Below are 23,912 nucleotides of genomic sequence, written 5' to 3'. Positions count from 1 at the left end.
ACGGACCTCTCGACTCGCTCGAATCCTTTGCCGTGCCTCGTCGGACCGACCGATAGCGCGCCTGCCTTCCTTTGTAAGCTACGCGCCGAATCGTCTTCGTTTAGAGATTCCTAGAGAAAATTGATTCCAAGGTTCGAAGGAGTCCGCCGAGTCGGCGAATGTCTCGAGTCCTCCGCGGAAACTCGGCGCGTTTTGGTTATTTATTCCGAGGACGTGGGACATTCTCTGGCCCTCTCCATAATTTATACGCATCGTTGCACGTTCCGTTATAAGCGTTGCCTTACGAGAAATACAAAGGAGCTCTTAACTTTTTCAACCGCGATTTCTCGGCGTCATTTTCCTTCTCCCGGGGATTCTGGACGGTAACGAGTGAACAAAAAATCGGCAGGATTCGCCGAAGGCCAAGGGTGTCCGGTTCGTTCGAGTATTTTTTTTTTCCTTTTTAATATAAAACAAATCATATATCGTATGTATATGTAATATGTACAAGAATCGGGACCGTTCCTCGCGATATACGACATTGCGAGACGGCCCTCGTGAAATTCCGAAGTCTTTCGTTTCTTTATTGCACGCACTTAACGCACGGCGAGACGCGGGTCCGACTTACGTACACGTATCTAGATGTATTTAATTATTTCATTCCTCTTGCCCCTCGCGGTCGGCGGAGAGGCGGAGGGTTCAAAGGGACTCCTCGCCGGGACCCGAGGTGGAGGCCCTCTGGGGCTGGATCTGCGCCCGGTTGGGCGAGCTCCCGGCCGCGACCGCCGCCTTGTGCTGGGCCGCCAGGCACTGCTGCAGCTGCTGGAGCTGCACCGGCTTCATCAGCGTCCTTTGCAGCTGAAAGCCCGGCCAAGCGTTAGCCCACCGTCCGATCCCCTCGAGAGAGAGAGGGAGCGCGTCTCGGTACCTGTTGCTGGGATATCCCGGCCACGTTGAGAGCCTGCGCCTGCGGGCTGCACTGCACCGTGGAGGCGGCTCTGGCGTGCAGGGACTTTGTCAGCAGAGTTTGCTTGTTCACGGGTACCGCCTGGGAGGAGGGCGTCGCTTGGGTCGTCACGAGCACGGGCTTGTTCGCTGAAAACGCGAAACCGTGGACACCGGAAGCTCCGGTCCGAGTTCGAGATCGGGAGGGCTCGCTTACCCATGATCGACGTCAGGACCTGCTTGTTGCCGGAGAGAATCAGCTGGTTCGCGGTGACGGTCTTGGCCACGGTGACCAGCTGGTTCGGCAGGTGGGCCGACTTGACCTGAGTGGGCTGCACTTGGCGAGTCGTCTGGCCGAGTCGCGGCCTGTGAGATCCGACGAGCTGTATCGCCTGCCCTCCCTGAAACCGATCGGATTCGAGGCTGGAGACGAGTCGGAGCGAGGGGTGGATCCGAGTCGAAATCTCGCGCCTACCTGGGACAGAGTCACCGCGTTGCCGCTGCGTATACTCTGTTGCGACAAACCCTTCACCCCGGATGGTATGATTTGAGCTGAAAACCGACGACGATTAAGGCCCGGGAAAGCGGTCGCGCGGTCGCGCGGTCGCGCGGTTACCCGACAACGGAAGCGAAATCGACCACGAGGAGTCTTCGATCGAGCCTCAGAATTTGCAATTTATTGGACACTTAGCATTTGCGTTTACAGTCGCCTCCGTCGAGCTTCTCGCCGCTCGTGGCCGGTCGTGGCCGGTCGTGGCCGGTCGTGGCCGGTCGTGGCCGGTCGTGGCCGGTCGTGGCCGGTCGGGGTCGGGCATCGCGCGATTCGGAAGGGGCGAAGGGGAAGGGAACGGAATTGAGAAAAGGGGGCCCCCTTTTTTTTTAGGAACTCGCTGCGACTACTTTTGCCGACCCTTCGCCTTAAAGACCATTAACAGCTTCTTACCAATTGGCAATGATAAATGAGTATTGGCAGGATTAGCGATTACTACTGTCGGGGTACTTCCGGCGACGGCGGTGGTGACCACCGTTGCTGCGACCATCTGAAAAGGGAGAAGAGGAGGTTACGGTCGATCGTAGGGGATTTCCCGCGCGAGGTAGAGCTAAGAGAGTCAACGGAACTAACGCTGGAGACCGTGGTGCAGGTGTTGGTGGCCGACGATACAGGGAGCGACACGATGACTCCGGTTGGCGTTACCGAGCCCGTCACCGAGCCCGTCGCCGCGGACACGTTGAGCGACATCGTGATCGGCTGCGACAGCCCGGGAAACGATACCTGCTCGGGGAAAAACGCGCACCCACGCGCACGCGGCCGTCTTCAGTATTCGCTCGGTAGGCCGGCTTCCGGGTGTTTTTAACGGGGTCTTTAACGAAAGTCGAAACCTGAACGTTCTGTAGACCGTTGATGGAGTTCGGCAGACTGGCCAAGTTGACGCCCTGAAGGTTGACGTTCGCCGGCGGGGGACTGGTCATCGGGCTGGTCGGCTGGCTGCTCCGACTCGAGGACCCGGTCAGCCTCTCCAGCAGCGAGGACGTCGCGTTGATCCCCGGCATGGGATTGTCGGCGGACGGGGAACCTGAAAGCGCGACCCTCGGTTTGGACCCGCTCGAGAGTCGGTTTGGACCCGCACGCGACCGCTCGACTTACCCGCCAGCAGAGCCGAGAGGCCCGGCATCGACAAGCCGAGAGTGGAGGCGTTGTCCTGGACTCGGGCCAGCCTGACGGCCGCGGCCTTGACGGGCTGCTGCTTCCCGGCCAGCTGACTCGTCAGGGCCGAGCCGAAGCTCAGCCGGACCTGCGACAAGCGTTACCTTTACTTCTCTCTCGTCCGGCGGAGAGGAGCAGGAGAAGGAGGAGTTACCGTACCTGGCCCGTTGTGCTGGGGACCGTTATCACGTTACCGTGCCCGATGACCCTGGGCGGCACGGAGGCGTTCAACGAGTTCCTCCGAGGCTGCGCCTTTTGCTGCGCCAAGTTGGCGGGGCTGCTGTTGAGCAGGCTGAGAATCGCCGCGTTGTTCGGCTTGTTCACTGGCGGTCCGTTGTTGTTCATGGCAGCTGCGGCTACACGGGCGCCGAGCGCAAAGGAGATCGTTACTAGGACGGCCCGCGAGGGTCAATCGGAGGGAGTGGAAACGTACCCGCGGCCTGCTCCTGGAACTGTTCGGCCGAATTCATCAGAGACGTCGCGAGGGCGCTGATCTCGGGATTGGTCGAGTGCTTCTTGAACGGAGCTTCGCTCGATGCGGCGTTTCCCGCCTCGCCGACGACGGCCTGCGTCCCGGCCTGCGTCCCGGCCTGTAGCTGGGCTTGCTGCAAGGGTCGCGAGTCGGTTAGGGAAGAGAGGCGGAAGAGAGGCGGAGAGAGTCGACTAACCAAGACCGGCACGCTGGTCGCCACGGGTTTCTGTTGGAAGACCAGGATTCCGGAGCCGTTGCACGAGCTGCCGGTCGCGTCCAGCTGGACGGCCGCCGCGGCGGGGGGACCGCCGTTGGTCAGCGGCTGGCTCTGGTTGCTCGCCGGATCCCCGTGGTTCGCGACCTGGCCGATTCCGGCCGAGTCCAGACACGTCAGGCCGACCTGGGCCGAGGTAGTCGCGTCCGTCATGGCCTTCATCGAGGCGACCTGGCCCGCCAAAGTGTTCAGCTGGCCTTGCGCCCGCGACAGAATCTGAAAACGATCTCGGTGCATCCTTCGTCCTCGAGTGCTCGAGGAATGAAACGGGATGGAACGAGAAAAGGGGACGAACCTGGTGAGCGCCGTGTTGCGACTGAGTTTGCTGGAGCTGTTGAGCCACCAACTGTGCCGCCTGCGCTTGCTGCTGTGCCTGAAATCGGTCTCTCGTTTAGTAGCGATCAACGGCGAGTATCGACGACGAGTGTCATTACCTGTTGATGTGCTCTCTGCATGCCTAGGGTGCATGTAACGCGAGGTGCCTGCCCCGGTACCACATGCTTTATCCTTACATTTTTCCTACCCTCTTCCGTAAAAATCTCTGTGAACTGCTGAATATAATGATTGGCTTGAGCTCGAGTGCCCAAGCTGAATCTGGAAAAGTCGAGATCGGCCCCGTGAGTAACGGGGCGAATAACGGGGCGAATAACGGGCGACGGGGAAAAGGACGCGAGGGACGTCTCCGAGTTACCTGCAAGCAGATCCGTTCTTTTCTCCCTCTCGGTGATCCCTATCGACATAAAGCTCTCCCAGGTACTCGGAATTGGAAGGTCTCTGTAGGATGGAGAGCTTTATATGATACACGCGGCCTTGGCCCCTTTCAGTCTCTAATATATACTCTTCTATAAGCTGCGGCAGGCAGTCCCTCGTCTCCCGCGGCCGCTCGTACGCCTTGGCGTATCTGCGCAAAACGACGAGGACGTTTCATCGGCCCTTGCGGAAGAGCGCGCGAGGAGCGCGCGAAGAGAGGAAGGTACGAGAGGACCCACCTTAGAACGTCGATCGGAGTACTCGGCGGAGGCAGAGGCGGATTGACGAGCGAAGGTGGAGGACAGGCAGTGGTTACGGCGACGCCTCTCTTGGTCCTCAACTTCTGCATCAAGTCCTGTATCGTCAGGCCCTCCGGCTGCGCCAACTGTTCCAGTTTCCTCTTCCGATTCACGGTCACCTGGACGAAGAAGAGTGAAATCGTCGTTCGAACCGTCGGACGGCATTTACGTTTTGCCTGGGACCGGCCGAGGATTACCTGAGAGAATTTTTTGGCTTGTCGCATCAACTGGTGGTCCGTCAGCAGTGACTTGGACTGGCGGAGCCGAGTAGTCGCCAAACTGGGAACGGGATTCGGGTCCAAACAGAGCGGTCCTTGGGTAGCTGCCACCAGATAAGACTCCAACGTCAATCGCTCCTCGTGGCTCCAATCCCCGTCGCTGGTCAACGTCGATACGTCCGAGAGAACGCTCTGAAACGTTTCACCGATTAACTTCTCCTTCTTCGGGAGTTATCTCGTCCGGGCTCTCTTACTTGCGTGGTAGGCTTCAGGAGAACGTGGTGTACTTCGGCTTTATTGTGGGGAAACGCTTTGCGATAATCTCGGACCTCGGCGATGATGCAGCCGTCGTAGAAGAGATGCGAATGATTGGTTTCCAGCTGCTCCGCTAGCATCGCCGGCAGTTGGCCGTTGTCGATGCACGAGAGCAGCTCGCCCTGTTCGTAACCCATCAGCTGCGTCTCCGCCAGCAGGGCGGTTTTCTCGTACTGACTCACTTTATCGCTTGAAGGAAACGAAAACTAGTTGAGATCGGTTGGACTGGCACTCGTTAAAGAGCCACGCGCGCCCGTACCGCCTAGTCGTCGTTAGCCGAGAAGGAGAAAAATGTATTCGAGGAAGATGCCTACCTATTTCTTACACCTAATGAGTATCCTTTGTTGCCGGCATAGAGGTTGACGATCAGAGTATGAAATCCCTCCCTTTGCACCAGTCGTCCCAGAAGGTCGCACTCGTTCTCCAGATTATTCTGCAAATTAACGAGACCGCATCGGTCGAAAGAGGAATGCTTCCTCCTTTGGGGACGTGCCGTCCGTAGCTATTCTAAACGTTTTTCATAGTGCCTCCTTTTGTCCCCGTTTGTTCTTTCATTTCTACTCGACTCGGAGGGCCTTCACTTTTTTTTTCCTCCTATCCATCTTTTGCCATAGAGACAACCTGAACCTACCAGAACGGAGTCGGGCGTTGCGTGAGGAACTTTGGACAGTTCTTCGAAATATAATCCCGTCAGTTTGGACTGGATGCTGTGCTTGGACCGAGAGTGTTCCTTCTTGAGGCCTACGGGCCTCTCGTTTGGAAAACTCATGGAACACTGGCTCTGTCCATCCCTCCAGCACCGAGATGCATGGTTGATCATATCCTGTTAACGGCACGAGACAAGGAGAGATCGTCGTTGGTTAATTATTATCAAAAGTCCGCTGACGCTTTCGAAAGAAAGTCGGATAGGGAAAGTTACCTGAGCCTGTCTACAAGCATCTTCCAATCCACCGGCTGTACCGATCATTGTCGCTCTTGTTTATGGATTCCACTTAATGTCATAGCTCGGGCAATGATAACGTTTCACATTCTAAGGACAAAAGTAACAAATTTATGTATATTTCATTCTATTAAGAATTGACTTTACATTTAGCACTTAGCATGCAAGAAAAAGTGATTAATCTCTCAAATGTGTAAAATTCTTTCCTATCGCAAAAATGGACAAACGTTATATGTGTTTACTCAAAATAAAGAAGCAACCTGAAAGCGGTTTAAGTAAAAGTAACCAAGGCTTAGATACGACGGAGTCAGCATCCAATATAATTATTGCATTCGAAATTACAATTTATCCTTGATGAAGTAACATATAGATCGATATGGAATAACGAGCATTCTCTGGGACAAGCACGGGCAAAATAGAACTCCCGGAGAGCGTTGTGCATCAAGAAGAAGAGACGAGAGCGATACGCACGTTTTCTCATCGATGGTAATCCGATGAATGGGAAGAGATGTAAAACGATTTTGGCGACGTAATCGAGGGTTAATTGTAGTCGGAACATGCAGATTACGGAAAGGAGAGACCGCAAACTTCGTGAACCGTCTGGATGGCGGTAGCTAGAGGTAGTAGTAGAGCGTCTACTGAAACGTCAAAACAAGAGAACACATTGAAACTAGGTTATGTGAAATATAACGAAAAGTGAGGTTAAGAGGGTCGGGACTCTTTGGGAACATAAGTTGAACACGTCGAAGGGCTATTTACCTTTGAAGAATCTGAAAAAAGGCGAAACAGTAAACATTGGGTGTAGGACATAAGTCAAGTCAATTCTCCGATCATAACCTCACAGCAATCGATAAACGGCCGGAAACTTGGCGAGTGGTAAGGGCATTTTTTAACGGCCGCGATTACTTAGCGAAACTATTTGGTTCGAAATAAATAAAAACTACAAGCTACAAGTGTCATTTCGGAGCTTAGTGTAACCTATTATACAAACACCACACAGGCACAGACTGGAAAATTAATTGTACCCTACTAGACCACGTATCACCTCCGCAACTCAGGAAGTTCTAGGGCGCCCTCCGTGGCCATTTCCTCAACTCTTGCAATCACCGAAACGGAGAGAAGACGAGACCAACCACGGCTTGGAGAGCAAAGCTATGGAACCGTTTAAGACACGAGCGCCATTATTCCTGCGGATATTTGAGGTATCCGATGCGTCGTTTTTACACCGGGAAGAAGGACGAAGCACCAAGTTCGTGTTCTTACCTTCAAATAGAGTTGCTGCGAATCTTTTCAAGGAAGATACAACGCAATTTTGTATGAAGTTGGCAGTGTCGCGCCTCATGATGCATCAGCTACCGTGATTGGTCGATCCTTTATCGGGCCGGTGACGTCGTCCAATCACGGAGTCGGTCACGGCCGGCGGATCGTCAGTTGCTCCTGAAAATTTGCCGCGGTAGGACACCGACAAAAATTAAGAATATGGCGGGGGGCGCGAGGAACCTATGGCATTTTATTAGCTCTTGTATCACCGTCTCTTTCTCGCTTTTCCTATGGTTTCGTTTGTACCTTTGTGTTCCCTTTCAGCTTTAGGTAAGCCACTTCAGAGTGTTTCTGCAATGTTCTGTTTTACCTGTATTTTTGTGCCCCTTTGCAGGTTTAGGTGGATCACCTGGAAGCAACCATTTTTGGTAAAATCATCATGGGCAGTTTATTCGAAATCGAGCTTGCTGCACTTGTTGGTAGAAGATGTTAAAATATGTTGCAGGATGTTTGTGAATTTTTTTCGCGATGCGAATCGCGTCCACGGTAGCTTGATGGGGAAGGTTCGGTTTAAATTGATCTCTCGAGCTAGTGGCTGCGATTTTTTTCGGAGGAGATGCATGGTTTTGGAATTTTTGTGAGTTCTTCATTTTTTCAGCCGGTTCTCCGGCTGCCCAGAGTTGTAACAGGTGGCAAGTGCATTAGCCGTCTGCATCCTCCACCGGAGGTCGCACAGGACGCGGTCGCTCGATCCTTCCCGTGAATCTCTCAACTCATCTCTGTAAATAGTCATGGAAACGCCCTGTGATAAATCGCGCAAAATCGCGTACTTTCACGATCCGTGGGTGAGTTGCCCGTTCTTTCGTTTGGTCAGACTAGTGCACATTTTCTAACCTCTTTTCTTTGTACCGGCAACCAAGTATCGTTGGTTACTCCGATATTACATTATTCACTCTTTTCTGACCGAGCAAAATGATATCGTTACTCAGTGTAAGATATCCTGGCAGCATTTAATATAAAGAATGCTTTTGACATAACCTTCGGACCATAAATAACTAAAATGATCGCGTAGCAATGACGAATGTTTGTCGCGGTATGCTCAAAAGTTACGCATACAAGTTGATGAATTTTTGGGGAACTCTCATAAAGTATGGATGCGTGGCACATTGCATCAGCGAGTATATTGGAGACTTTGTTGTGGTGAGATTTGTCAACTTTCTTTTAATCAGAATTCTAATAAATAGCGAAAGGTTAAGTGGAATTACAAAAGTTCTCTTCATTTGAAGAAGTATTTAAACTTTGCTTATGGGTTTTTAAATCTTATTTTGAATTTCATGCTTTTCTACTATCCAACTGTACTGCAATATGTGTATATATATATATATATATATATTTGAATGGTACAAGACAATCAGTGTACAGGTCCATCGATGGAGCCAACGATACGCAGTAATGATATCTTGCTAACGGAGCATATATCCACGCAATTTCAAACCATTAATAAGGGCGATATAATTATTACAAAGTGTCCTACAAATCCACGAGAGCACATCTGTAAACGAGTTATCGCTCTGCCAGGAGATAAAGTGCGATATGACATTGTTACTCATATTGTAAGTCTCGGGTTGATTTTAAATTGACATGTTTTATATAATGATTAAATAACGTTTAATGTTCTCTATAACAGGTTCCATTGGGTCATGTATGGGTAGAGGGCGACAACAAAGATAATTCGTCCGATTCTCGTAGTTATGGCCCAATACCTCAAGGATTAATACGAGGTCGCGCCGTTTGTAGAGTATGGCCATTTACAAACATTGCTTTTCCCGCAAAATGACGTTAAATATATGTATAGAAAAGTAGCTTCGATTAAATAACCCGCATAGCCTTGTGTCTTATATGTATGACTTGTATAATCTCTTGATTGAAATGTCGATACCAATTGACGCGATGGTCATACCATGTCCTAGTTGACATAGGAAGCCACAGGAAGAGGTAGACACGACTACAACCGTCCAAAAACCGTTTAATATCGACTAAAACTGTCCAAAACTGTTTAAGACCATCTAAAAACGACCAAAAACGTCTAAAAACGCGTATCTCCTCTGTAAAAAATTACAGCCACTCGCTCGAGGAATCAATTTGAGTAGAACAACCTTCCTCGTCGAGTTAGTGTGGTCGCAGTTGCGAAAAAAAATTCAACGGGGCCTGGGCAGCCCGAAAGCCGGTTGAAACCGTTATGGACCCCCCACAAGAGCTTCAAACCTTGTGTCTGTCAGCGATTGCGCGAGCTCCTGTCAGAAATGTGTTGCGGCGCCACTGACGGGTAATAGGTGGCAAGTGCGTTAGCCGCCCGCATCCTCCACCGGGGGCAGCACGCCATCGCGACCCTATCTATAAGCAATCTCCCAGTTCATCTCTGTTGACTACCCTTTACTCAATGGATGAACTTGTTTTCTGCCGTCTTCCCGCGTTTGGAGCAGTTTGGAAGGATGATGCATAGTGTACTTTTTTTTCAGTTTGAACAGATGTGCTTAATTTAATCGCATGGTTTTTGCGTTGCCATTTATCGTTTCTGATAACGTGAAATGAATAAAAAGATCTCTGGCCACGTTGCTAAGAAATTCAAATATAGGTAAGTCAAGTGTTTCGTTTATTTGATTTCAATTTTAAATAACTGCAATATTCAAATATTTTATAAGGTAGCGTAATTTTGGCGATTTCATATATATTTTATGATTTAAGGTACTGTTCTTTAACGTATGTAAATTGGAAGAAAAGTATTCTTCACTTAACCTATAATTTTGGTTGGATATGATTTAATTTATCTACTGGAGTCCTAGAATGTTACATGTTAATATTACCTTTTTTTTTTTGCTATCTAGCGTAATTGCCAATGTTCCCTTGGCTGATACCAGTTTGGATTCATTAATTTAATTATAAATAGTTTTCTAAATTGACAATGGTATCGATGTCTTTAATGTAGTGATATTAATTCTAGCAAAAATAACGACGATGAGGACGATTATCGAGGATCGTTTGAAGCTGAACTGGCTACAATGGATGAAATGGAAGATGAAATTGGCAATATGTCACAGATTATCGGAGAAGTATATTCCTTGCTCTTATCTATTTTATGTCTTTATAATTATCTGTATTATATACTACCGAATGATACCTGTAAGCATTTAATTTCAGGGACCTGAACAAGAGAACACATCCGTGAAATGGAATAGACCGAATCCTCCTGATTTAAATCCAGCAGAAGATTCTTTAATATTTCAACAAATAGATGTTGATCATTATACAGGTGTACTAAGATTAAATTAAGATATTCAGTTCTCTAGGAATAGAACTTGGCAATCATACAATGTTGTATTAATAAGCGACCATGTTGTTAGATGTTTAATAAGGATTTTTATTTTAGGTACTGCCATGCCTGGTATGCCAGGAAGTAAATTGGGACCGGTACCAATAATGAGGATGTATGGAGTGACAGTAGAAGGCAATTCGGTCTGTTGCCACATTCACGGATTTTGTCCATACTTTTTTGTATCTGCTCCATCAACGTTTACTAATGCCCATTGCAAGCCATTCAAAGTATGTATTATTGAACGACAATTTCTCTCCTTGCTCTTCCTATCTCTATAATTTAAAAACTTCGGCGCCGTATTAAGCGATTAAAGCTCATTCACTTTTCCTTGTAACGTGGAATTTATTTATCCTGGAGAGTAATGGAGTAGAAAGAAGTTAAATTTTAACATGAATCAGATATGTTACATTTGTCTTTGTGATCTTACAGGATGCTTTGGAACAGGTTGTTAAAAAAGACATGAGATCGAATCCGGAAAATGTTCAGGAAGCAATTTTGGCAGTCGAATTAGTTTATAAACAGAACTTGTACGGATACTTGGGTGATGATAAATCGTTATTTCTAAAAATTACCGTAGCCCTACCAAGACTGATAGCCCCGTGCAAAAGATTGCTCGAAAAGGAAGTGATTTATGAAGCAATCAATCATAATTACAAGGCTTTCGAAAGTAACATCGACTTTGATATAAGGTACCGTCTGTAATCAAGTCTGCGTAGAATCAGAATGCAGGTAGTTGGTAAAAATTGAATGTCTTTTATTAATTGAAATTCAGATTTATGGTAGATACATCAGTAGTAGGATGTTCTTGGATTGAATTGCCGCCTAATCAGTGGAAGTTACGAGGCCATTATGGTCATATGGAACCTCTGACGAGCAGATGCCAGTTAGAAGTCGACGTAGCATGGGACGCGTTTATTCCTCATGCTCCCAGTGGAGAATGGTCAAAGGTTGCTCCTTTCAGAATTCTCAGCTTTGACATCGAATGTGCTGGGAGGAAAGGTGAGTTGAACATAAACGAAAGGTGAGGTATTCCTTCCTCCCTCCTCTATAAATATAATGATCAATGTATCAGGCATCTTTCCCGAGCCGAACCACGATCCGGTTATCCAAATTGCAAGTATGGTAATAAGACAAGGTGACAGGGAACCTTTTCTACGGAATATCTTCACCTTGGACGTGTGCGCACCGATCATTGGCTGTCAGGTGCTAAGCTTCGAAAAGGAAAGCTCCATGTTAGAGGTAAGCGTTCCAAATCTCTCCAATGCGGGGACTCGACGTTTTAAAAGACGGTTTAATTTCAACGGTGTCCTTCCTCAGAAATGGGCAGACTTCGTTCGACAATTGGATCCCGACATCTTCACGGGATACAACATCAATAACTTCGATTTCCCCTATTTGATTAATCGAGCGCAGCATCTCAACGTGAAGAGTTTCAATTACCTCGGCAGGATAAAAAATCTAAAGTCCGTAGTCAAGGATCAGATATTGCAGAGCAAGCAGATGGGAAGGCGCGAAAATAAGTCGATAAACTTCGAGGGAAGAGTTCCGTTCGATCTGTTATTGGTACGTCGCGAACGTGGATCTTGTCCAGAGCCGGAGAAGAATCGGAGCTTCCTTTATATCGTTCCGTAATCGTTTAACAGGTGTTGGTGCGAGATTATAAATTGCGTTCGTACTCTCTGAACGCGGTAAGCTACCACTTCCTCCAAGAGCAAAAGGAGGACGTCCACCACAGTATCATTACGGATCTGCAAAACGGAACCCCTCAAACTCGCAGGCGCCTGGCGGTCTACTGTTTAAAGGACGCCTACTTGCCTCTGCGGCTGTTGGACAAGTTAATGTGCGTCATCATTTACATGGAAATGGCGAGGGTGACCGGAGTCACGCTGACGAGTTTGTTAACGAGAGGCCAGCAGATCAAAGTCGTCTCGCAGCTGCTGCGAAAGGTGAAGGGTCTCTCCGCGTCGCTTTCCGTCGACGGTCGTACCGTTCTTCCGGAAGAAGTAACCGCGAACCGTGATCGAAATTCTAGGCCCAGGAAAAGGATTACTTGATGCCAGTGAGTCGGGGCCACGCCACCGAGGAGCAGTACGAAGGTGGAACGGTCATCGAGCCGATGCGGGGTTACTACAACGACCCCATCGCGACGCTTGACTTCAGTTCGCTGTACCCCAGCATCATTATGGCGCACAATATATGCTACACGACGTTGCTCGGTACCGAAAGGCAACAGAGGTTCGACATCAGGGACGAGGACGTTACCAGGACGCCGAGCAACTCGTCTTTCGTCAAGAGCAACGTAAGGAAAGGACTTCTCCCCGAGATCCTGGAGAACCTGTTGTCGGCCAGGAAGGCCGCGAAAGCAGAACTGAAGAACGAGACGGACCCCTTGAAACAAAAAGTTCTCGACGGTAGACAGTACGCCCTGAAAGTCTCCGCCAACTCCGTTTACGGATTCACCGGCGCGCAAATGGGGAAACTACCCTGTTTGGAAATCTCCGCGGTATGTAGAACTTCCGCGGTATATTCGAGGTATAGCGAGCGGAACCACCTCTACCGGATTTTCCGACATCCTCGACTTCCTTTCTCCTTTCAGAGCGTCACCGCGTACGGTCGAACGATGATCGAGCGCACCAAGCACGAAGTAGAGCAGCGGTTTTGCAGAGGAAACGGCTACGAAAACGACGCGGTGGTGATCTACGGCGACACGGACTCGGTCATGGTCAAGTTCGGCGTCAAGACCATCGAGGAGGCAATGGAGCTCGGCAAGGAAGCCGCGCGATACGTCTCGTCCAAGTTCATCGAACCGATCAAACTCGAGTTCGAGAAGGTCTATTTTCCGTACTTGCTGATTAACAAGAAGCGATACGCCGGGCTGTACTTCACGAGGCCCGACAGGTACGACAAGATGGACTGCAAGGGGCTGGAAACGGTCAGACGGGACAACTGTCCCCTGGTCGCCAACGTGATGAACACCTGCCTGCAGAAGCTGCTGATCGAAAGGTAACGGGATCCCCGGGGAACCTCCGTGGGATGTGAACGGAGAACGTTTTTCGCCTTTTCCAGGAACCCGAAGGACGCCATGGACTACGCGAAGCAGATCATCAGCGACCTGCTCTGCAACCGCGTGGACATCTCCCAGCTGGTGATAACGAAGGAGCTGGCGAAGACCGATTACGCCGCGAAGCAGGCTCACGTGGAGCTCGCCGCCAAGATGAAGAAACGCGATGCCGGCACCGCCCCGAAACTAGGCGATCGGGTCCCTTACGTCTTCGTGAACGCTGCCAAAGGTAATCCCTCGCTAGAGTTCGAGCCGCCCCTCCCTCGGGGTCGATCGTCCGAGTTAACCTTCCGACGTTCGTTCGCGCTCCGCAAGGTACCCCGGCTTATCTGAAGGCCGAGGACCCGATTTACGTCCTGGAGAACAGCATCCCCATCGACTCGAATTACTACCTGGAGAACCAACTGGCGAAGCCGCTCGTCCGAATCTTCGAGCCGATCCTGGGCGACAAGGCGGAATCGCTTCTGCTCAAGGGGGACCACACCAGGACCAAGTCCATGGCCACCTCGAAGGTCGGCGCTCTGGCCGCCTTCACCAAGAAGAAGGAGACCTGTTTGGGGTGCAAGACGGTCTTGCCTGCTGACCGGGACACGGCGGCCCTCTGTCGGTTTTGCGAGGGAAAGAAGCCCGAATTCTTCCAGCTGGAGTTGTATGCCGGTCGGAAGCTCGAGGAAAAGTTCTGCAGACTCTGGACGGAGTGTCAGAGGTGCCAGGGAAGCCTCCATCAGGAAGTACTGTGCACGAGGTGCGGATAATCCCCGTTATGTTTTCGAAAACGCAATTTCTGGTCGGCGCTCTCACTCTTTTTTTTTCCCCCCCTTTCCAGTCGAGATTGCCCGATATTTTACATGAGGAAAAAGGTGCAGCTGGAGCTCAACGATCAAATTAAACGAATCGAGAGATTCGGAATTCCTCATTGGTAAGGTAAGAGAATTTTTTTCAGTCTTCGCTGTCGACGTGTGAAACCTTAGGAACGAAAATTCTCATACGGAGAAAGCTTTCGCATTGAGGGCGTCTCTTCTTTCTTTCATTGGGTCAATTCATTATTTATTCAATTCTAGAGCTACGTCCATAATACGTTTTATCGCGATACAAAAACTGGCCTACATCTTTTCTTCCATAAGTACCTTTTGGTTTTTCATAGGATGAAAGGTAGCGGGAAAAAATAGTATCTGGCGTAGTAGGAATCTTCGAGGTTAAAAATATTTGTCTTAAAATGCTTTCGTCAAAGTATGAAATAATGCAATAACTGCAGGCAACGATCCATTGTGTTCAATTACTTAGAAATAACATTAATTACCTCCACCGTTGACGTTGCCGAATTACAATTGACTCTAGTGCAAATTATTTGAGAAAAAAAATGAAGAGAACTTATACATTTATATGTGCTATTTTTCATTTACATAATAATGGCAATTACAAGTTATACAACAGTTACAAAGAAATCATAACGATGCAACGTCGTACATGCGTAAAACCTACCGAGACGAAATGAATTGTACATGATCGAATTATTATTATGATTTTATGTAAGATCTAAATGATGTAAAAATCTCCAAGGTGTTCTCAATTAACCCATATGTTACTGAATTTATTAGAAAAAAGGAAAGAAAAAAATCGAGGTTATGTCGCGTCTCCATTGTTGTCATCTCTCTCGAGCAACCGTTGTGCCAACAAGCGACAGTGCAAAGCTTCGTTTCACTAATATTTGGTATTCCAGCTGGAAAAGAGGATTGATTTTTTGGAAAGGCAGCTTCACGAAATTACGAAAGACCCTAGAAGGGTCAAATCTCCAAGGTTTTGAAATACCTCCTTGGCTCGCCGAGGGTAATCGTGTACCAGAAAATTATTCGTTGATCTTGGGTCCTTCTTCGCGATTTAGTGTCACAAAATGCAAAGCGCCTTTCGAAAATACCTAAACAGCGTAGAAAAAGATTTCGATTGACGATTCGATCTTGTAAGAATGTCAGAAAGTAACGCGATCTACGGTCGACACGTCAACGAATCATTTTCAAAGAGATTCCGAGAGATTGGCGGAAGGGACGCGAGAAACGACGAGTTCGACCAAAGCATACTCCTATATTCCCATATACTTATTTTCCGCCAGCTCCTCACAGAGTAGAAAACGGTACGAACGGATTCTAGAGACGCTTAATTGGAAAGAAAGCCCAAAACTAGAGTAACGCTTCGCGGAGCCATCGACTCGTCCAGACAAACGACAATCCTATGTACAATTTCCACGGTGGAAAGACGGGACCGCGTTTCGCGCAACGAGAAGGCCTCTCCTCGGTTCCGGTCCCGGAACGTCGTGGCGCCGATCTCCGAGCGATGGAACCGCAGGAACCGCAGGAACCGCAGGAACCGCGCGACGATTCGTCGAGAAGCCACCGCGTTAATGGCAGAGAGTAAGGCTTGGCCGACGCGGACCTCCGGAAAGAAGGCCCTGATCATTTCCTGCTCTGCAGCGCGTTCGAGAGCCAGTCCATCGCCTGTTCGAGGCCCTCGCCCTTCGTCGCGGATGTCTTGAAGATCTGGAAGGTCCGGTTCTTTAGGGCATCCAAACCCAGGGCCTGATGAACCTCCGCTACGCTCAGACACCCTGCCATGTCCTGCTTGTTTGCCAATACTACCAGGACCACGCCCTGCAGTTCGTCCTCCTAACAACGTTAAGGTTAGGAGTTTCTTTACGTGCCCTTCTCGAGTTAATCTACTGGACAGATTTATGGCCTAACCGGTGGTCTTTGAGGATGATGACTTACCCTTAGCATGAAGAGCAGTTCATCTTTTGAAATGCCTATCCTATCTCTATCGGCCGAGTCCACCACATAAATAATTGCATCTGTGTTCGAATAATAGCACCTCCAGTATGGTCTAAAGAAAAAATCGAGTTTACTCCATAGAGAAATTGGTTAAATGGAAAGGTCTTGGATCTCGAGTGACTTACCGTATACTTGTTTGTCCACCAAGATCCCAGACTTGGAACTTTAAATTCTTATAAGTTACTTGTTCTACGTTAAACCCTATGGTGGGTATCGTAGTGACCACTTCGCCTACCTGTAACCTGTGGACCAAATTGAGAACTATCACTATGAAACAAACTATTGCATAGGTTGTCGTAAGAAGTGTGGTAAAAAATGGACAAACTAAAATGACTAGTACCTGTACAAGATCGTAGTCTTCCCTGCACCATCTAAGCCTAAGATTAAAATTCGACGCTCTCGACTTCCAAGTAAATTTTGAAAATAACTAAGCAGGCCACCTGAAAATAATGAAAATGTTTCAAACGTCGTTCTATGGACGGTCTCAAGAAAGTAGCAAATAATGAAATGGAACTGGAAATCAAATCGCACAATAGCACAGCATATGCACTGTACTGTAAACATCCGATGAAAGTTAAGAAATACTTCATAATAAAAAAAAAAATTGGTAAGAAGGCGCATAGGTGGCAGCATCGCACAACCAAAGATTAGAAAATTATCTAGTAACCAAGAAAAAAAAAAGGGGAATCTTCGCGAGAACCTTAAATTCAATACATAATACTTGGCATTCTGTGATCGATCAAAGGATAAAAGTTAAATAGAGGCAGCAATTGAGAGTCTGCACGCCGCGAGTTTCACGTTGACGAAGCAAGCTACGAGAAAAGAATGCTTGCAAATAGAAACAGAATCCTCACCCATATCGACGATTTTCTAGCTTCAACTCATGAATTAGCAAATGCCCGTCAACTGTCGGTATCAGGCAATGCCAGATCAGAGGACTAAACGGCACGACGATTCCCGGGATATTCGACGAAAGATAAACACCCGAACTAAATACCGCTAACTTGTACATACATACATACGAGTATGTACATGCTATGTAAGGCTCGAGTTGCGTGTTTATAATCTTGTCTCCATCTTCCCTTAAACTCAGAATTCAAGATGCGGCACCGCCATATTACGTTTACACGGACAACTCGATCGCCATGTTTAAAATCCTGTCGAACAATAATTTGTTACCATTTAGGCAGATGGACGAGAAGAAAATACGTGCCTCGACGCGGTTAAATTTTAATTAAAAAAAAAAAAAAAAGACGCATGTATCTATCGTGATACGGGTACAATGTTGCGCCATGTCAAAATAAATAGTAGGGTAACAGCAATCACTCTAGCTTCCCCGTCTTCGCTTTGTAATGTCACTAACGGCGAGAATGCTCACTTCTCGCACTGTCATCTCACGTGGGTTTATTCGCCCGAATTTCCAAATGAAAATGTGAAATCTCGAAACGGAAGGAATTCGATCCGAGATCGCGGGGTTTCTGATCGAGTAGCCTCACGCGAAGTATCTCATATTTTAGCATAGTGAAAAGTACGAAACGTGGAAGATGTTCATTTTTAGAATTTTCACCAGATTCGAGTTATAAAATCGACCACCTGCGCAAGTCAACTTTCCAAAGAACGGTCCACCAACGGTATATTGACACCACCGAGCGTTCGCAAATCAAGGTCCATATCTTGCAATCCGTTTGACGAATGGTATTTTCAGGAATTTTCATTCTTCTCGTTGGTCAGGTAGAGAATCGTTGGGAAGTTTCTGGTGATTATTGGTGGACTGGCAGACTGGCACATGGGTTTAGGGCGGTGTAGCAGACATCGTTCGGGCAACTGTCACTTTTCCAAGTGGCGAACGGTGGTGGGTGCGAGTCCGAGTGCGAGTACGAATCCGAATCCGAGTCCAAGTCCGAGTACAAGTCCGGGTACAACTTTCGAGACGACATTTGCCAAAGTTACGTCAAACTAACCGGACAATTCGGCGTATCGAAGGAGGTTAAATGCCGAACGATCGCCGCTCTTTCTTACTACTCGCATTCTGAACGGTTACCGAACGATCGATTTGACCAGGTAACTGCACTATGTGCGAATCCTTCCTCATCGCCGGCTCCTACTCACTCATCAGTTCCCAGGGTTTCTGTTTCTTTTATTTTAATCCACTCCTTTGCCTTTACAACGCTCGAAGGGCTTAGCAATCAGTCTGACAGGTTTTGACCCATTGGGGAGTTATGCGACGACACCCGGTGTACTCCAAGTCAAGACACGGAGAGTCATTGTGGGCTAGACCACCGTATCTCAGTCGAGTCATTGTTCTCGATTAGGATTCTCTTTGATGACCTGCTAACGATACTTTGCCACAGTTTTTAGACGATACATGCAGAGAGGGTAATCGAGTAGAGGCATTACCTCGAGTACTAGGGGTTGACGATCACGGTTTGCATTTAGACGAGCTTTGGTAATAGGGTGGAATGACTGCCGTGTTGCCAAATGTCTTTATGCTGAAATCACGAGTATCGGTTAATGTATGGCACAAGGAAAATACCTGTTTGACCTTCTCGGACATGTTTGGTTCTTAGTAATCACAACTTGGTAGATTCTAATTGATTACAATGTCCTACCAAGAACGGTTACTTTATTGTTTCTCGCCTTAGCTTGAGTATAGTGTCTTTAGGAATAATCAACAGTAACTTATTCTTTATACGCTATTATCCTTGTGCATGGATGTTTAATAAAATCGCTCAAATTTTAATCCGATGTCAAAGACTGTAGTGACATTTGATTTTTCCGTTTCCAACTAGTATTAACGGTGCCTTAATTTCTACTAGGATGGCGCATGGTTCGCAGAGCTATGGATCCACCGATCAACGAACCGACGTACCTGATGTGGGCTTCAGTCCCACAGAACTTTATAGCCTCAGTGAGAACATCACTACAAATATTTATACCATTAATGGAAGTTGGAGAATTTTGGAACGAGCTTACAACAATGTTGGAACCATTAAAGACAACCAGGACCTCAGGGACAACGTGTAAGGCAAATTGCAGTAGATAAAAAAAATTTACATTCTTTTTCATAAGTAATCATGTAAACCCTTTGAGCCTCGGCCGTAGCGATGCTTCACCGATGTTCAAATATTTGTTATTATTCACCGATACCGCGTACGTTGTCTGAAATATTGTGAAATCAAGTTTTAATCGTAATGTATTTACTTCAGACACGTTACACAGTTAAGCACAAATCAAGTAGTAACTCAAACGAGTAAGGACATAGCCAGATTGACGGTCCTGATGAGAAGAGGCGATAAGCAACAGAAGTTACAAATTGAGAAGCTCACAACAGACTTCAAAGATGCTCTGCAACAATACTCGGACATGCAGAAGGTAGAGTATAAGAAGTGGGCAAACGTAACTTTCAATGGTGGTTCGGATGGCAACGACTATCCGTCGCATCTCGTGTCACTAATCGGGAAGAGTGATCGGAATGCAAAAATGAGTAGCAACGAATCTTTTAGAATATCGCCGAAAAGATGAAGAGGCACATTCTTCCGGTCACGAGAACCTCTGAGAATACATCAGAGGACAAGGAAGAGGAAAAGCAGAGCTTGTTGCAAGCTCTGGAAGACGACGAAAGAAGAGCCGAGCAAAGGTTCGTATATAACTTTGATGCGTCAGACGGATGAATCGTTTCTTGTTATTTATCTACGTTAATGGTTTGCCACAATCAATCCTTAGAGCGCTGGAGTTTGAAGAAGGATTGATTTTGGAACGAGAAGACAGGATAAAGAGGACCGAGGAAGACATTCTAGATGTAAACCAAATTATGCGTGAACTTGGAGCTTTAGTCAGCCAGCAGGGTGATGCGATCAGTGAGTATTGGATATTTATCATATATGTTTATTTGTATATTAGTTACATTAGAAAGTCTTTGCCAAGTGTTAGTTGAATCTCCATCTTGTAGATACCATTGAAAACAGTATAGAGAACGTGCACGGAAATGTCGAGCTGGGGGCCCAGGAGTTGGTCAAAGCCAGCAACTATCAGAGCAAGTTTCGCCGGAAAATCTGCCTGATACTCTTACTGGTGATAGTCAGTGTCGTCGTTTTAACCATCGTTATCGTACTGAGGTAGATTAATGACTTTCGAGTCTTTGTACGTATCGTCAGAGGCCCGAAGAGGAAGGTGCTCTGTTGGAGAGGTTGTCCCGATAAGCCCGAACCGAGCTCGCGCCGTTGCTTCACCGAACTTCATTTTGACTCGCTTCCTAGTTCTTTCTTTTTGGCCTTTCTTCTGTTCCTTTTGTTCGTGAAATGTAATAAGTGAGGTACGGACGATGCAGATCAGATTATTTCATGTGCAGGTCGCGACATTAGTAACGGAATGGTTTTTTTTTTTTTTTTTAATAATAATTTCTGTCGTTCAGTGCAAGGGACTCCGAGTAAAGAGATCCGTTCCGTAATTTGTGGATTTTAAGAGGAAAAGAGAACACTACCGTGCGTTTTGAAAATTGGCGCGGTCGCGTTGAGGACGGATGTAAATAATTCAATCTGTTTTTTAAGCGAATAATCAATTCGAATAACTCGTCTCCCAGTTACGACTATTTATATTACTATTTCTCATTAGATCGTTCGTAAATTGTAAGTACATATTTATTTACTACTTGGTTGCCAAGAAATAAAAAAACTAACGTTCCTACGTTGTTAGACTAACTTTTAAGTAACGGATGCATTCTGGTTTGAGGCTCGGAGTGTTGAAAGTGAAATATTACTCGTCGTTTGGAGGGGAGAAAAAAAAACCGGACAGAAGCAAGCGAAAATACTTGAATTGGGGTATATATACATACGTTTTAAATATTTATTGCAAGTCATATTTCCACAAAGCCTACCCTGGATAATTACTCTTTGAATAATGTTCCAAAGTAATCGCAACAACAGGTATAATGAGGTATAGCAAAAGGGAACGTAATGGAAAAAGTCGTTTATTAATGTCGTGATCTGTAATGCCTACACTTGTATAAATTCACATTTTTGTAGCATCACATTTGGTTATTTCAGTTCAAAAGTGACCAACCGATTTTTAGCGTTAACTGTTATAACTGAAATGACATTTAATCCAGGAAGTACTTACCGAACTTGGGTCAAAGAACTTGGAAAGTTGACAAGTGATAGACACATAAACCTGTATACCTGTGTTTATATGAAACATTATCTGAAGCTGTTGACATAGCAGGTCGAAAAGTTCAATGGTAATTTTTCATCAAACAGAATTTTAGATCTCGAGGGCTAGCTAATTTTGATATTCCACGTGGTTTCTTCTTTACGGCGTTACCTTTGTGTGTACAAAGTACCTCTATGCGCCATACAAAAACCATATTTTCCCTGTTTCTTTTCTCTGCTTTTTATACACACCGACATACGCTCATACATACATATATACACAAAAAATTTTGCGACACGTGAGATTATGAATATTGTACCGTATAATAGGAATATATTATTATTATTATTATTTTATTCATAGGCGGTAATACAGAACTCGCGAAGACTCACGTTTTTGATCACTCGTTTAGCCATTGAACAATCGATGAGACTTGCGATCAAAAGTGACACGCGTGATACGGACGTAAACAGTGAAAGAATAGTCTGTTTTCGTAGTCAAGAAACAGGGGTGCGAAAATTGTAAATTACTAATAATTATAATAATAAACGAATTACTCATTGGACTTTTACGGAGCTATCGGGCGTTCTTCCCGCTGAGTCGCTACAAGAAGGCAAAGAGATAACGGTGAACGACGGAACGGGCTGAAAAGGGGGCCACGTGCAGCGGAGCAAGGTTTTTGAAACGCACGAGGCTCTCTCCTTTCCCGACCGCTGAAGCGCGGGAAGAGGGAAGCTTCGAGACCGTGGCTTTCTTTCGCGTAATCAACGAAACGGGTGTCCTTTGTTCTACTCGTTGTCGCGATTCGGGGAAGACGAAGAGGTCTCTCGATTCTCTGGGTGGGGAGAGCGAGCGGAGCTACCTCGCCCGCTAGATTTCGAAGGAAACGGGACGAAGGTTGCGAAAAATTTCGACGAGATCGATTCTTCGAAAGCTAACCTCGAACGATCGGGCGTCGTCTCCCCTTTTCCTCCGCGGTATTCATAGGGACGGTAGGATAGAGAGGAGACGATTCCGTCGAACGGGCCACTACAAAGGAAAGTCCCGGAACGCAACTCCAGAGGCGTTAAAGTCGGTTTCCGCCGAGTCACGTTGACACGTGGCATCGGTCTCTTTGATCACGGGTCGAGAAGTTGCTCGAGAGACCGCCTCAATTTTTCGGCACATCCGCGCTTGGTCCTGCGTACCGTCGAAACGGTCTCTCGGCAGCTCGTCTGCGGAGAGATCCGTGAAAATCGGTATTCCAGCGGGCCCGAATCGGACCGAATTCTGCCAACTCACTGGAGGGCGGGTGGCAGAAGTTTAGGTTCGGTCCGTCGCCGCGGGTGGCGCCACCACCGAAGGATACGCTAGTCAAGTTGGTGCTCGCTCGGCCCGCTGGCCGGGGTCTCGTCGGTTCGAGGACCTCGGCATCCCTCGGACCGGGGGGGGGGGGGCAGAATCGCCCACGGTTCCCTTCGATCCCAGGGGAAATTTGTCCGGAGCGTCGCGCGATAGGTGGTCGGCCGTCCACCGGTTTCCGGAGGTCGCGTCGCCCCCACCCCGAGATCCGAGTCGCTCGGCTGACTCGCGCAGTATCCCTCGACGGAGATAGTCGAGCCCGGCCGAGGACCGCCGAAGCACGCGAGAGCTGGCCGAGAGCTCGCGAGAGCCTTCGCAAACGGGATCGTCGCGCGCCTCCTCAGAGTTTTGAGGTGCTTCTTCCGCGCGAGTCTACGTGCACCCCAGAGAAAACCCCGTGCGCGGTCGCGCGGCCTTCCAGGCCGTTCCTCGTGGAGAAGATCAGCGGCACTCGCGGCACCCAGCACCTCTCGGACGTCCAGGAAGATCCACGCCCCGCAAGCCTGCCGAGCGCCGTCCGAACGCCCGACAGGCGCCCCGAGCGGCGCTCCGAAACCGAGGTGAGGGACGCCGAGCGACGCCACGCGACGCCGAGCGACGCGGCCTCGTGCCGAATTTTCCAGAATCCTCCGCGTCCTTGGAATATCAGTTTCCGCTTTTCGCATTTTCCGTCTCGGTCCTGCGAAATCATCGGGTCTCGCGTCGGACGCTCCGTGGGCGTAGGTTACCTCGAGAGGGCCGTTCCCGCGAGCGGACGCCGAGGGTTCTTCCCGGGAGCGAACGGCCGCCCTGCCCCACCCCGCCTCCTCTCTCCTTCCGTCCTCGGTCCGGCCCGGCTCGGCTCGGTTCGGCTCGGCTCGAGTTGATTCGATTCGGTTCGGCTCGGCTCGGCTCGGCTCGAATCACCGTGGCTTTCCCTTGACGTTTGTCCGACGACGCGCGACGACCGAAGGGTCGGCGGCCGCGACGCCATCGGTGAGTGGCGTTTTCTCTCGGAATTTCTAGCAGCTTCGAGG

The 23,912-nt window shown here is 48.1% G+C and overlaps 5 protein-coding genes across 10 annotated transcripts; 3 read left to right on the top strand and 2 right to left on the bottom strand.

The window, feature by feature from the left end:
- Window positions 1-141: 141 nt before the first annotated feature.
- On the bottom strand, window positions 142-7,153 carry LOC105699326 (transcription factor SPT20 homolog). 3 transcript variants are annotated; one of them, XM_012424203.2, is made up of 22 exons: window positions 6,657-7,153; window positions 6,369-6,535; window positions 5,877-5,987; window positions 5,589-5,780; window positions 5,272-5,390; window positions 4,897-5,146; window positions 4,622-4,834; window positions 4,365-4,543; window positions 4,067-4,276; window positions 3,810-3,969; window positions 3,671-3,748; window positions 3,298-3,591; window positions 3,063-3,234; window positions 2,789-2,985; window positions 2,570-2,717; window positions 2,305-2,498; window positions 2,048-2,197; window positions 1,868-1,964; window positions 1,400-1,476; window positions 1,142-1,325; window positions 908-1,074; window positions 142-837 (listed from the first exon to the last, which is right to left on the bottom strand). In XM_012424203.2, exons 3-22 carry the CDS (start codon window positions 5,922-5,924, stop codon window positions 679-681), a joined length of 3,288 nt encoding a protein of 1,095 aa, XP_012279626.1. In that variant the 5' UTR covers window positions 5,925-5,987; window positions 6,369-6,535; window positions 6,657-7,153; the 3' UTR covers window positions 142-678. The 3 variants fall into 3 exon arrangements, with proteins under 3 accessions (XP_012279626.1, XP_023289936.1, XP_012279627.1); XM_023434168.1 differs by having other exon boundaries at window positions 6,369-6,532; XM_012424204.2 differs by lacking the exon at window positions 6,369-6,535.
- A 776-nt stretch (window positions 7,154-7,929) lies between these two features.
- Window positions 7,930-9,061, top strand: LOC105699336 (mitochondrial inner membrane protease subunit 1). Of its 3 annotated transcripts, none has more exons than XM_012424232.2 (3): window positions 7,930-8,357; window positions 8,573-8,770; window positions 8,845-9,061. In XM_012424232.2, exons 1-3 carry the CDS (start codon window positions 8,232-8,234, stop codon window positions 8,992-8,994), a joined length of 474 nt encoding a protein of 157 aa, XP_012279655.1. In that variant the 5' UTR covers window positions 7,930-8,231; the 3' UTR covers window positions 8,995-9,061. The 3 variants fall into 3 exon arrangements, with proteins under 3 accessions (XP_012279655.1, XP_012279657.1, XP_012279656.1); XM_012424234.2 differs by having other exon boundaries at window positions 7,931-8,357; window positions 8,580-8,770; XM_012424233.2 differs by having other exon boundaries at window positions 8,230-8,357; window positions 8,565-8,770.
- A 563-nt stretch (window positions 9,062-9,624) lies between these two features.
- On the top strand, window positions 9,625-14,848 carry LOC105699327 (DNA polymerase delta catalytic subunit). The gene is made up of 15 exons (XM_012424205.1): window positions 9,625-9,792; window positions 10,159-10,267; window positions 10,356-10,467; window positions 10,585-10,757; window positions 10,960-11,219; window positions 11,303-11,529; window positions 11,603-11,769; window positions 11,848-12,093; window positions 12,174-12,476; window positions 12,563-13,033; window positions 13,127-13,533; window positions 13,597-13,820; window positions 13,907-14,336; window positions 14,418-14,515; window positions 14,736-14,848. The coding sequence occupies exons 1-14, from the start codon at window positions 9,746-9,748 to the stop codon at window positions 14,512-14,514; spliced, it is 3,273 nt and encodes a 1,090-aa protein (XP_012279628.1). The 5' UTR covers window positions 9,625-9,745; the 3' UTR covers window position 14,515; window positions 14,736-14,848.
- Window positions 14,849-14,965: 117 nt separating this feature from the next.
- LOC105699335 (ADP-ribosylation factor-like protein 1) lies at window positions 14,966-18,033 on the bottom strand. Its single transcript, XM_012424231.1, has 5 exons — window positions 17,265-18,033; window positions 16,751-16,850; window positions 16,536-16,652; window positions 16,351-16,462; window positions 14,966-16,248 (listed from the first exon to the last, which is right to left on the bottom strand). The coding sequence occupies exons 1-5, from the start codon at window positions 17,266-17,268 to the stop codon at window positions 16,039-16,041; spliced, it is 543 nt and encodes a 180-aa protein (XP_012279654.1). The 5' UTR covers window positions 17,269-18,033; the 3' UTR covers window positions 14,966-16,038.
- A 98-nt stretch (window positions 18,034-18,131) lies between these two features.
- On the top strand, window positions 18,132-22,120 carry LOC105699334 (syntaxin-12). Of its 2 annotated transcripts, none has more exons than XM_012424229.2 (6): window positions 18,132-18,471; window positions 19,227-19,430; window positions 19,617-19,782; window positions 19,914-20,047; window positions 20,134-20,267; window positions 20,360-22,120. In XM_012424229.2, the coding sequence occupies exons 2-6, from the start codon at window positions 19,228-19,230 to the stop codon at window positions 20,527-20,529; spliced, it is 807 nt and encodes a 268-aa protein (XP_012279652.1). In that variant the 5' UTR covers window positions 18,132-18,471; window position 19,227; the 3' UTR covers window positions 20,530-22,120. The 2 variants fall into 2 exon arrangements, with proteins under 2 accessions (XP_012279652.1, XP_012279653.1); XM_012424230.2 differs by lacking the exon at window positions 18,132-18,471 and adding an exon at window positions 18,984-19,084.
- The last annotated feature ends 1,792 nt before the right edge of the window (window positions 22,121-23,912 follow it).

The sequence above is a fragment of the Orussus abietinus genome, unplaced genomic scaffold, assembly GCF_000612105.2.
Source record: "Orussus abietinus isolate OABI.00-Male unplaced genomic scaffold, Oabi_2.0 scaffold8, whole genome shotgun sequence".
In the NCBI taxonomy this organism is placed as follows: domain Eukaryota; kingdom Metazoa; phylum Arthropoda; class Insecta; order Hymenoptera; family Orussidae; genus Orussus; species Orussus abietinus.
This window is presented reverse-complemented; position numbering and strand designations above follow the sequence as displayed.